At 39.6% G+C, this 12,674-nt stretch overlaps 1 protein-coding gene across 1 annotated transcript; it reads right to left on the bottom strand.

The window, feature by feature from the left end:
* Positions 1 to 3,609: 3,609 nt before the first annotated feature.
* On the bottom strand, positions 3,610 to 7,377 carry LOC122470533 (patched domain-containing protein 3-like). Its single transcript, XM_043558250.1, has 2 exons — positions 4,799 to 7,377; positions 3,610 to 3,838 (listed from the first exon to the last, which is right to left on the bottom strand). Exons 1-2 carry the CDS (start codon positions 5,598 to 5,600, stop codon positions 3,798 to 3,800), a joined length of 843 nt encoding a protein of 280 aa, XP_043414185.1. The 5' UTR covers positions 5,601 to 7,377; the 3' UTR covers positions 3,610 to 3,797.
* Positions 7,378 to 12,674: the final 5,297 nt, after the last annotated feature.

The raw sequence follows: 12,674 nt of genomic DNA on the forward strand, positions 1-12,674 counted from the left end.
AACAAAACAAAGCCCAAAGCTAACAAGGAAGGAAATGAAAAGATTAGAATAGAGATATATGCAATTGAGACTAGAAAAACAATGGAGAGAACCAACAAAGCCAAAAATTGATTATTTAAAAAGATCAACAAATTGATAAACTCTTATCTAGAGTGACAAAGAAAAAAGAAGACAGAAATAACTACATCAGAAATGAAATTGAAGACATTACTACTAACCTTAGAGAAATATGAAGGATTATAAAAGAACACTATAGGGTTGTCTGGGTGGCTCAGTTGGTTGAGCTCCGACTTTGTCTCAGGTCATGATCTCACGATTGATGGTTTTGAGCCCTGCATGGGGCTCACTGCTGTCAGTGCAGAGCCCACTTTGGATCCTCTGCCCCCACCCCCCACCACCTCTCTCCCTCTCGTGCACTCCCTCTCAAAAATAAACATTAAAAAAATAAAGAATACTATAAACAACTTATGCCAACAAACTATATGAAATGCACAAATTTCTAGAAACACATAAATGACCTAAACTGACTCAAGATGAAATAGAAAATCTCAACACACATTGAATAAGTAAAAAGACTGAATCAGTAATCAAAAACCACCCAAAAAGAAAAGTCCAAGACCATATGGCTTCACTGGTAAATTTTACTAAACATGTAAAGAAGAAGTAACACCGATCCTTCTCAAGTCCTTCCAAAAAGTTGAAAAGGAAGAAACACTCTCTAACTCATTCTATGAGACCAACATTACACTGATACCAATCCCAGACAAAGATTACAAGAAGAAAACTATAGATCAATATCTTATGAATGTAGATTCAAATGTCCTTAATAATATTCTGCAAACCCAATTCAATAGCACGTTAAAAATATTAAACATCATTACCAACTAGGATTTATCCCAGGAATGCAAGAGTGGTTCAACATGGGAAAAATCAATCAAGTAACATATCACACTAATAGAACAAAGGATAAAATCTACATGATCATCTCAATAGATGCAAAAAAGGCATGTGACAAAATCCAACACCCAATTATGATGAAAAAAAAACCCTTAAAAACAAGGAATAGAAAGGAACTTCCTCAAAATGATAGGGACCATTATAAGAACTGAATATCTAACAATATAATCCAAAGTGAAAGCTGAAAGATTTCCCTTCAAAATCAGGAACAAGATAAAGATGCCCACTTTCACCAATGACACTTGACATTGAAGTGGAAGTGCTATCCAGAGGAATTAAATAAGAAATGGAAATAAAAGGAATCCAAATTGGAAATGAAGAAGTATAACTATCCCTTTTCACAGATTACATGATTCTATATATGAAAATTCCCAAGAAACCACAATAAAACTAATAGAGTTAATAAACAAATTGAGCAAAGCTGCAGGATACAAGATCAACACACAAATACCAGTTGTGTTTCTATATATGTGCAATGAACAATCCAAAAATGAAATGAAAAAAGCAATTCCATTTAGTGTCAAAAAGAATAAAACATTTAGAAATAAATTTAACCAAGGAGGTGAAAGACAGAAAGCTACAAAAATCTAGTGAAAGAAACTAAAGAAGACCTAAGTTAATGGAAATGCAACCTTAGTTCACGGGGAGGAAGACAGTATTGTTAAAATGTTAATCTCACTTAGAACAACCTACAGATTCAACACAATCTTTATCAAAATTTCAATGACCTTCCCCCCACCCCAGAAATGGAAAAGTCAACCCTCAAATTCATATGGAATTGCAAGGGTCCTAGATATCCAAAATAATCATGAAAAAGACGATAAAAATTGGAGGACTGAGATTTCCAGATTTCAAAACTCATAACAAAGCTACAGGAATCAAAACAGTGTGGTCCTGGCACATCAACAGACATGTAGGCTCATGGCATATAATTTAGAGTCCAGAAATAAACCCATACATCTACAACCAATTCATTGTTTACAAGGATGCCAAGTCCAATCAAACTGGGAAAGAATAGTCTGCACATGGGACTTGGAAAACTGGATTTCCAGCAATCAACATGGAAACATGGATTTCCACATGGATTTCCATGCACAAGAATGAAGTTAAACCCCTACTCACACTACATATACAAAAGTGAACTAAAAATTGATCAACAACCTAAATATGAGAGCTAAAACCATAAAACTCTTAGAAGGAAACACAGGGCAAATGTGCATGACATTGAACTTGTCAATGGATTCTTAGATATAAGTATAAGTAGCAAAAGAACAAAATAAGATAAAGTGGATTTCATCAAAATTAAAAACTCTTGTGCATTAAAGACATTATCAAGAAAGTGAAGAGACAATACACAGAGTGAGAGAAAATATTTATAAATCATATATCTGATAAAGGTTTAATATTTAAAACATACAAAATACTGAGGTGTCTGGGTGGTTCAGTCAGTTGAATATCCGACTTCAGCTCAGGTCATGATCTCATGGTTTGTGGGTTCACGCCCCGCATCAGGCTCTGTGCTGGCAGTGTGGAGCCTGATTGGGATTCTCTCTCTCTCCTCTCTTTCTGACCCTCCCCCATTCATATTTCTTCTCTCCTGAAAAAAAAAATAAACTTAAAACCAAATATACAAAGTACTCACCAACAATAGGACTCAAAAACAAAAAGACAACCAAATTAAAAAATGGGCAAAGGACTTGCATAGACATTTCTCCAAAGATGTACATATGGCCAATAAACACATGAAAAGATACTTAAGATCATTAGTAATTAGGGAAATGTAAATCAAACCACACTTTGTCACTATTAAGTTGACTATTATCAATAAAACAAAAAACAACTGTTGGTGAGGATGCGGAGAAATTGGAACCTTTATACATTGTGGGTAGGATTTGGCGGTTCTTCAAAGAACTGAACATAGAATTATCACTCCACCCACCAATTCCATTCCCAGGTATATACTGAAAATAATTGAAAACAGGAGCTCAAGAAAATATTTGTACATCAATGTTCGTTGCAGCATTATTCACAAAAGCCAAAAAGTGGAAACATTCCAAGTGCCCATCAACAGTTAAGTGTATAAACAAACAGTGCTGTATGTATACGGTGAAATACCAGTCATAAAAATGAATGAAGTTTTGATACGTGCTAGGATATAGAGGAACCTTGAAAACATTATGCCAAGTGAAATAAGCCAGTCACAAAAGTACAAATATTGTGTGATTCCACTTATATGAAATCTCTAGAATAAGCAAATTCATAGAGATAGAAAGTAGATGAAGGTTAGCCGGGACTGGGGGGAGGCCATGGAGAGTTACTGCCTAAGGGTTATACAGTTTCTGTTTGGGGTGATGGAAAGATTTAGACAGACAGTTGTGGGGCGCCTGGGTGGCTCATTAAGCATCCGACCTCGGCTCAGGTCATGATCTCCCGGTTTGTGGGTTCGAGCCCCGCGGCAGGCTATGTGCTGACAGCTCAGAGCCTGGAGCCTGCTTCCAATTCTGTCTCCTTCTCTCTCTGCCCCTCCCCCACTTGTGCTCTGTCTCTCTCTGTCTATCAAAAATAAAGAAATGTAGGAACATAAAAATGAAAAAAAGAACAGATAGTTGTGATGGTTGCACAACAGTGTGAATGTAATTAATGCCACTGAAATATACATTTAAAAATGATTAGAATGGCATATTTTATATCAATTATCTGTATTTTGCCACCCAAAAATATCTGTTAAAAAGAGTTAAGAAACAATGAAACCATTTCACCTGTAGCATGATAGGATTGCAAATAATACGATTAGAAGGTATGCCAAGTGAAACAAAGGGATCACTGTCATCAAAGTTGCTTCAAGTTCCAGTTGTGTAGAAATTGATGTAAAGTAGACCACCTGCCACAAAAATTTAGTCAAGTAAATAACTTTTCATTCCAATATTTGTGTGAGTTACAAACCCTATTGAAACACTATAGCTTACTGATTGAAACATGTTAAGATTTAGTAAAAGATCAAAATATGTGAATCGTGATTTTAGAATAAAGAAGATTAACATAGGTGTGTTTCTTCCCACAAATCTGTGGCACGCTTTCCAAAGTTTCTTTCAGAAACCCAAGGTTTAAACCTCCTGAATACACAAAATCTGAGATCTACCTAAGACTGTGAAACCATTCATAATTACAGAAATTGTGGCTTTTTCTAAAATTTTAGTAGGTCGTTGTCTTTTACTATTTTAATTTCATCGATATTTCAGAAGGATCTGGTATTTTTCCAATAGTTGTCTCACTTTGACCAGGCTTACTCACAACTATTAGTTACAGAATAGCTAGCATGTGCCTGGCACTAGGCTATATAACTTACTTGGTAAACGGTGAGCTAATTCTCTTTTCAATAATACCATGGAACTTCTTAAAAGTTTGTTGCTTTTATTCAATGAACCCCAAACACATTTCAGAGAGTTCCCCCAAATAGCAAAGACTTTAAGAGGAAGGATTTTAAAGTAATTTGACTGGAAAACCTGATAATCAATGTCTGCACTGAGCAGACCTACCTTAAGGATGTAGGATTTGTGTTTTCCACCAGAATATTATTAAGGATTTATGCTGTGTGGCATCCTTTGGTGTGTGAGATTAAGGAAGTTGGATTAAGTGCCAGAGTAGAGCACTCCCAGCTGCAAGTCAAGGACTCCAATAAATAATCCAGGAGTGCTACTACTTGGAAAACGTGTTCTTACCCCTCCCACCTTCTCCTGGTCTCCCTATAAAACTCAGCCACCAGATACCTGGATCCTCTTCGAGGCCAGACTCTTTTCAATGTTGCTAAATTGGTTCACAAAATGGGTCAACCATTTCTTACCACGTTCGTTGTCCTCTCCATCCTCAGTTTTCAGGTTGTAGAGCAGCCTCACGGCTTTGGCTTCCAGGAGTAACTGGTTCATTCCCATCCTCTCGCCTAAGAAGGTTCCTCCAATGGTGCCAGCCAGGTAGATGGGCTGACCGGTGTGGTTGTAGATTGGGAAAGTGACATTTCTCAGGTCGAGGTCCCTGTTCATCTGCCAGGCATACAGGAGTGGGTTGGAAGGCACGCAGAGACCCTGGTGCTTGGCACACACCTGATTGTAGTGGATCTGGGTTCCGTTTTCTCCCATCGCATACAGATCCTGGATCACGTCATCCACTTTACTAACTTCTGATAAGATTGCTGGTTCTAGCAGGGAGGTGGTGTTGGAGACTGCTAGCATACAAGCGAAATAGACCTCGGTGCTCTTCCTGGAGATGGAGAAGCGGTAAGAGTCGTTGGCGGTGAAGCGTTCCTGCACAAAGCGCCACTCGGCCTTAGCTGGGCTCCCTATTGGGGTGTACTGCTCCTCAAGGTTTTCTTCTACATCCTTGGGCAGGTATATCAAACCGGTGCCCAGAGCGGCCGTCAGCACCATGGGCACCAGCAGGAAGATCCAGGGGTGCGTGCCCTCTTCGCATCCCAGCCTTCGGAAGAGGCAGGAGAGGGGCGCCTCCAGGCAGTCGGTGTGGCAACGGGGTCTCTCGGACACCTGGTTTTCCGACGGTGATGCTGGCAGCGAGGAATCCCCCCTCACTGACACCGGATGTGAATGGGGCGCCCCAGCGGGCTCTGGCAACTGCCCCGAAGCCCAGGTCATCTCGGGTTCCTGTCTTCCACCAAAGAACTGCTCTGACTCGTGCTTAGAGGCCGGAGCGGCTCTGAGCCCGGCCCTGCCTCCGGTTGCCGCCTCGCCCGGGACCTGGGCCCAGGCTCCTCCGCTGGGGGCTCCCGCTCCGCCGGCGCCTCCGCCTTGGCCAGGCCTCTGGCACCACCTTGCAGGGAGGAAGGTTCATTTCCGGGAAGGAAAGGCCAGGGTCTCAAACGTGACAGCAGATTAGAAAGCAGCCACTGGACTGAGCACCCGTCTCCGCCCCACACGACGGTTTCCTGGAGAAATTCTGCGGAAGTCTGTTTGAGTTCCGGCGGCTAGCGCCCAGATCCGAGAGGCTTCCGTTGGGGAGCACGTGTTTTGACTCATAGCCCATCCAGCCCCAAATTTGTCTGTGGCGTGCCTGATGCTCCCAGGAAGTTAGTACACAAACACTAGTTAACGGTAAGATGCGTGCCTCTTCTACAAGACTTACACACACACACACACACACACACACACACACACATGTGGTGTCACCTTTCCGGGGAGCATCCAGTAACACAGTTCTCGGGTAAGGTGAACCTCGTACCCCTGGTTTAGTGATTCTTTTTGTTAACTACAAACGTAACATATATTCTTCTTGTAACAAGTTAGAAGTAAATAAGTGGGTGAAAAGTGGGTATTTATCTTGGATCTATTCCACCCGCAGTTCCCAGGATGGAGGGACCCCTGTGTTCATGTCACCGTTTTTACGAAAACCTTTACCTACCTTTCAACATGCTCACAACCGAGAGGCAGGTCTTGAGCGGTTCTTAAGAATTACGAAAATTGCTTGCCATGTTTTTCATGGTTGGTAGTCACCTAATATTATTGTGATTGTGTTTTTATGTGGGTAGGTCTAGCATTTTAATGAAATCTCCAGATTGTAAGAGTACCAAGTCCAAGAGTTTAAGAAAGATAATTTTAACAGTATTTTCAAGGAGAAAGAAATAGGAGATTTTAAGTTGCCTCTCCAGAAAGTCATTGTTTAAGAGCGACCTTATTAAAATAACCACAAGATGGCACCCGTTTTCTATTTTCAAAGTTATGGTAAAGGAAACTGAAGATTCCTTCTCTCTTTCATCCGTGTTTCCAAGTCCTAATTATAGCTACATCTTGAGTTCATCGCTGGTGTGCTATAAAGCTAGTGGCTTCTGTATCACATTTAAAGTCTGTAGATAGAGGAACTGACCTGAGAATTCCATTTGTTGAACCATGTCTACATTATGGAGAGAATGGCTCAGCTGTTCTCCTAAACATTTAAGAGGAAATGGTAGGGTGAAGGTGTTCACAAGCACTCTATAATGTACACATTCAAACACAGGGCCTCTTCCTGCCCATCTTTATAAAGTATTTCTCTAGCACAACAGCAATGTGTGTTTTTCATCTCAAAACACAAGTAAATTTCTACAATTGCTCCTAAATCAGGCACTGTGAAGTGCGAATAAATTCTATAGTAAAATATGTACCCTGGGATTTGATTTCATCTAGTTTCTTAATTATAGATTCTTGATTCCAGATTATTTTATTAATCTCGTTATCTAGATTACTAATGTTTGTGCGGGTCTAGAATGTCAATCAAAAATACCACTGTTAGTTATTTTCCACCAGTTTTTCTGTATCATTTCATAAAAGGAATGTAGCATTTCCAAAATGAGCTCATCACCTATTTTTGAGTTATCAAAGCCTGAAAGGCTCTGAAAGATTGGTTTCAGAACTCTACACTTCTCCAGGTGAAGCTGTCACATGGCCTAGCAGTGACATGGCTTCTAATTAAGGAAGTCTCTAAAGGCTCTTCCTTTCAATTCAGGAAGACCCTCTGGTCTTCAATTTGAGAATGGTGTCTACTGTGTCAGGATAGGATTCTCCATCCTTCAGAAAATGCCTTTTGTATGAGGAGAGGATGGATATTGGGAATTCAAGAATATAGTTTAGAACTTAAAATTTTATCTAGTCTACTTCTCCACCTTCAGTCTAGATAAAATGAAGCAGACAAAACATTCCTTTTATCTTCTATCACCATGTAGATTCCATTTCCTTCTGTTCCCCAGTCCTTCTCCAGCAGCCCCTGTGCTCCATTTTTTTCCTCTTCTCCTCCCTTCTCTTTTGCCTCCCGCCCCTTCTCCTTTTCTAATACCTATTCTCTCACATTAGCCAAACTGAGTTTGATATAAATAAAGGGAATTTTATTTTTTTATTAAAAAAAATTTGCCCATTGATAAATGTGCCCTCACATATAAAGGGAGACCTATAAGACTCGTGACTGATCTCTCTTTTGAAACTTGGCAGGCCAGAAAGAATTGGCACGAGATCTTCAGTGTGCTAAACAGAAAAAAATATGCAGCCGAGAATCCTTTATCCAGCAAGTCTGTCATTTAGAATAGAAGGAGAGATAAAGGTCTTCCCAAACACACAAAAACTGAAGGAATTTGTCACCACTAAACCAGCCCTACAAGAGATCCTACAGGGGATCCTGTGAGACAAAGTACCAGAGACATCACTACAAGCATAAAACATACAGATATCACAATGACTCTAAACCCGTATCTTTCTATAATAACACTGAATGTAAATGGATTAAATGCACCAACCAAAAGACATAGGGTATCAGAATGGGTAAAAAAAACAAGACCCATCTATTTGCTGTCTACAAGAGACTCATTTTAGACCTGAGGACACCTTTAGATTGAGAGTGAGGGGATGGAGAACTATTTATCATGCGACTGGAAGCCAAAAGAAAGCTAGAGTAGCCATACTTATATCAGACAAACTAGACTTTAAATTAAAGGCTGTAACAAGAGATGAAGAAGGGCATTATCTAATAATTACAGGGTCTACCCATCAGGAAGAGCTAACAATTATAAATGTCTATGCGCCGAATACCGGAGCCCCCAAATATATAAAACAATTACTCATAAACATAAGCAACCTTATTGATAAGAATGTGGTAATTGCAGGGGACTTTAACACTCCACTTACAGAAATGGATAGATCATCTAGAGACACAGTCAATAAAGAAACAAGGGCCCTGAATGAGACATTGGATCAGATGGACTTGACAGATATATTTAGAACTCTGCATCCCAAAGCAACAGAATATACTTTCTTCTCGAGTGCACATGGAACATTCTCCAAGATAGATCATATACTGGGTCACAAAACAGCCCTTCATAAGTTTACAAGAATTGAAATCATACCATGCATACTTTCAGACCACAATGCTATGAAGCTTGAAATCAACCACAAGAAAAAGTCTGGAAAACCTCCAAAAGCATGGAGGTTAAAGAACACCCTACTAAAGAATGAGTGGGTCAACCAGGCAATTAGAGAAGAAATTTAAAAATATATGGAAACAAATGAAAATGAAAATACAACAATCCAAACGCTTTGGGATGCAGCGAAGGCAGTCCTGAGAGGAAAATACATCGCAATCCAGGCCTATCTCAAGAAACAAGAAAAATCCCAAATACAAAATCTAACAGCACACCTAAAGGAAATAGAAGCAGAACAGCAAAGGTAGCCTAAACCCAGCAGAAGAAGAGAAATAATAAAGATCAGAGCAGAAATAAACAATATAGCATCTAAAAAAACGGTAGAGCAGATCAACGAAACCAAGAGTTGGTTTTTTGAAAAAATAAATAAAATTGACAAACCTCTAGCCAGGCTTCTCAAAAAGAAAAGGGAGATGACCCAAATAGATAAAATCATGAATGAAAATGGAATTATTACAACCAATCCCTCAGAGATACAAACAATTATCAGGGAATACTATGAAAAAGTATATGCCAACAAATTGGACAACCTGGAAGAAATGGACAAATTCCTAAACACCCACACGCTTCCAAAACTCAATCAGGAGGAAAGAGAAAGCTTGAACAGACCCATAACCAGTGAAGAAATTGAATCGGTTATCAAAAATCTCCCAACAAATAAGAGTCCAGGACCAGATGGCTTCCCAGGGGAGTTCTACCAGACGTTTAAAGCAGAGATAATACCTATCCTTCTCAAGCTATTCCAAGAAATAGAAAGGGAAGGAAAACTTCCAGACTCATTCTATGAAGCCAGTATTACTTTGATTCCTAAACCAGACAGAGACCCAGTAAAAAAAGAGAACTACAGGCCAATATCCCTGATGAATATGGATGCAAAAATTCTCAATAAGATACTAGCAAATCGAATTCAACAGCATATAAAAAGAATTATTCACCATGATCAAGTGGGATTCATTCCTGGGATGCAGGGCTGGTTCAACATTCGCAAATCAATCAACGTGATACATCACATTAATAAAAAAAAAAGAGAAGAACCATATGATCCTGTCAATCGATGCAGAAAAGGCCTTTGACAAAATCCAGCACCGTTTCTTAATAAAAACCCTTGAGAAAGTCGGGATAGAAGGAACTTACTTAAAGATCATAAAAGCCATTTATGAAAAGCCCACAGCTAACATCATCCTCAATGGGGAAAAACTGAGAGCTTTTTCCCTGAGATCAGGAACACGACAGGGATGCCCACTCTCACCGCTGTGGTTTAACATAGTGCTGGAAGTTCTAGCATCAGCAATCAGACAACAAAAGGAAATCAAAGGCATCAAAATTGGCAAAGATGAAGTCAAGCTTTCGCTTTTTGCAGATGACATGATATTATACATGGAAAATCCGATAGACTCCACCAAAAGTCTGCTAGAACTGATATATGAATTCAGCAAAGTTGCAGGATACAAAATCAATGTACAGAAATCAGTTGCATTCCTATACACTAACAATGAAGCAACAGAAAGACAAATAAAGAAACTGATCCCATTCACAATTGCACCAAGAAGCATAAAATACCTAGGAATAAATCTAACCAAAGATGTAAAAGATCTGTATGCTGAAAACTATAGAAAGCTTATGAAGGTAGTTGAAGAAGATATAAAGAAATGGAAAGACATTCCATGCTCATGGATTGGAAGAATAAATATTGTCAAAATGTCAATACTACCCAAAGCTATCTACACATTCAATGCAATCCCAATCAAAATTGCACCAGCATTCTTCTCGAAACTAGAACAAGCAATCCTAAAATTCATATGGAACCACAAAAGGCCCCGAATAGCCAAAGTCATTTTGAAGAAGAAGACCAAAGCAGGAGGCATCACAATCCCAGACTTTAGCCTCTACTACAAAGCTGTCATCATCAAGAGAGCATGGTATTGGCACAAAAACAGACACATAGACCAATGGAATAGAATAGAAACCCCAGAACTAGACCCACAAACATATGGCCAAGTAATCTTTGACAAAGCAGGAAAGAACATCCAATGGAAAAAAGACAGTCTCTTTAACAAATGGTGCTGGGAGAACTGGACAGCAACATGCAGAAGGTTGAAACTAGACCACTTTCTCACACCATTCACAAAAATAAACTCAAAATGGATAAAGGACCTGAATGTGAGACAGGAAACCATCAAAACCCTAGAGGAGAAAGCAGGAAAAGACCTCTCTGACCTCAGCCGTAGCAATCTCTTACTCGACACATCCCCAAAGGCAAGGGAATTAAAAGCAAAAATGAATTACTGGGACCTTATGAAGATAAAAAGCTTCTGCACAGCAAAGGAAACAACCAACAAAACTAAAAGGCAACCAACGGAATGGGAAAAGATATTTGCAAATGACATATCGGACAAAGGGCTAGTATCCAAAATCTATAAAGAGCTCACCAAACTCCACACCCGAAAAACAAATAACCCAGTGAAGAAATGGGCAGAAAACATGAATAGACACTTCTCTAAAGAAGACATCCGGATGGCCAACAGGCACATGAAAAGATGTTCAACGTCGCTCCTTATCAGGGAAATACAAATCAAAACCACACTCAGATATCACCTCACGCCAGTCAGAGTGGCCAAAATGAACACATCAGGAGACTATAGATGCTGGAGAGGATGTGGAGAAACGGGAACCCTCTTGCACTGTTAGTGGGAATGCAAATTGGTGCAGCCGCTCTGGAAAGCAGTGTGGAGGTTCCTCAGAAAATTAAAAATAGACCTATTCTATGACCCAGCAATAGCTCTGCTAGGAATTTACCCAAGGGATACAGGAGTACTGATGCATAGGGGCACTTGTACCCCAATGTTTATAGAAGCACTCTCAACAATAGCCACATTATGGAAAGAGCCTAAATGTCCATCAACTGATGAATGGATAAAGAAATTGTGCTTTATATACACAATGGAGTACTACATGGCAATGAGAAAGAACGAAATATGGCCTTTTGTAGCAACGTGGATGGAAGTGGAGAGTGTGATGCTGTGTGAAATAAGCCATACAGAGAAAGACAGATACCATATGGTTTCACTCTTATGTGGATCCTGAGAAAGTTAACAGAAACCCATGGGGGAGGGGAAGGAAAAAAAAAAAGAGGTTAGAGTGGGAGAGAGCCAAAGCATAAGAGACTGTTAAAAACTGAGAACAAACTGAGGGTTGAGGGGGGGTGGGAGGGAGGGGAGGGTGGGTGATGGGTATTGAGGAGGGCACCTTTTGGGATGAGCACTGGGTGTTGTATGGAAACCAATTTGACAATAAATTTCATATATTGAAAAAAAAAGACAAAAAAATCCACAATAATCCTCTCCAAGACACATTATAATAAAACTGAATAAATTGAAGTCAAAGAAATAAGTTAAAAAGCAATGGGAGAGAAAACAAAACAAAACAAAACAAAACAAAACTCCCATACCAGGTAAACCCCATAAAGCTAAAGCAGATTTCTGAGCAGAGAGCTTGCAGGCCAGGAGAGAATGCAGTGATATAGTCAAAGTACAGAGGAAAGAAACTGCCCACCAGGAAGACTTAACTGTCAGAGTTGTCTTCAGAAATGAAGGCAGAATAAAGACTTTCCCTCACAAAGAAAAGCTGAGGGAGCTCACCACAGCTAGACCTGTCTTGTAAGAAATCTTGAGAGGAGTCCTTCACGCTGGAATGAAAGGATGCTTATTACTAACATTAAAACACAGGAAAATATAAAACACACTGGTAAAGACAAACATACTCTGATTCA

The sequence above is a fragment of the Prionailurus bengalensis genome, chromosome D3 (genome assembly GCF_016509475.1).
Source record: "Prionailurus bengalensis isolate Pbe53 chromosome D3, Fcat_Pben_1.1_paternal_pri, whole genome shotgun sequence".
NCBI classification, from domain to species: Eukaryota; Metazoa; Chordata; class Mammalia; order Carnivora; family Felidae; genus Prionailurus; species Prionailurus bengalensis.

Excerpts from the sequence above, each read along its gene's own strand:
- LOC122470533 (XM_043558250.1), bottom strand. The coding sequence starts at position 5,600 with ATGACCTGGGCTTCGGGGCAGTTGCCAGAGCCCGCTGGGGCGCCCCAT. Across the intron at positions 3,839-4,798 it reads TGGAGAGGACAACGAACGTG|GTGGTCTACTTTACATCAAT; the intron begins GTAAGAAATGGT and ends TTTTTGTGGCAG.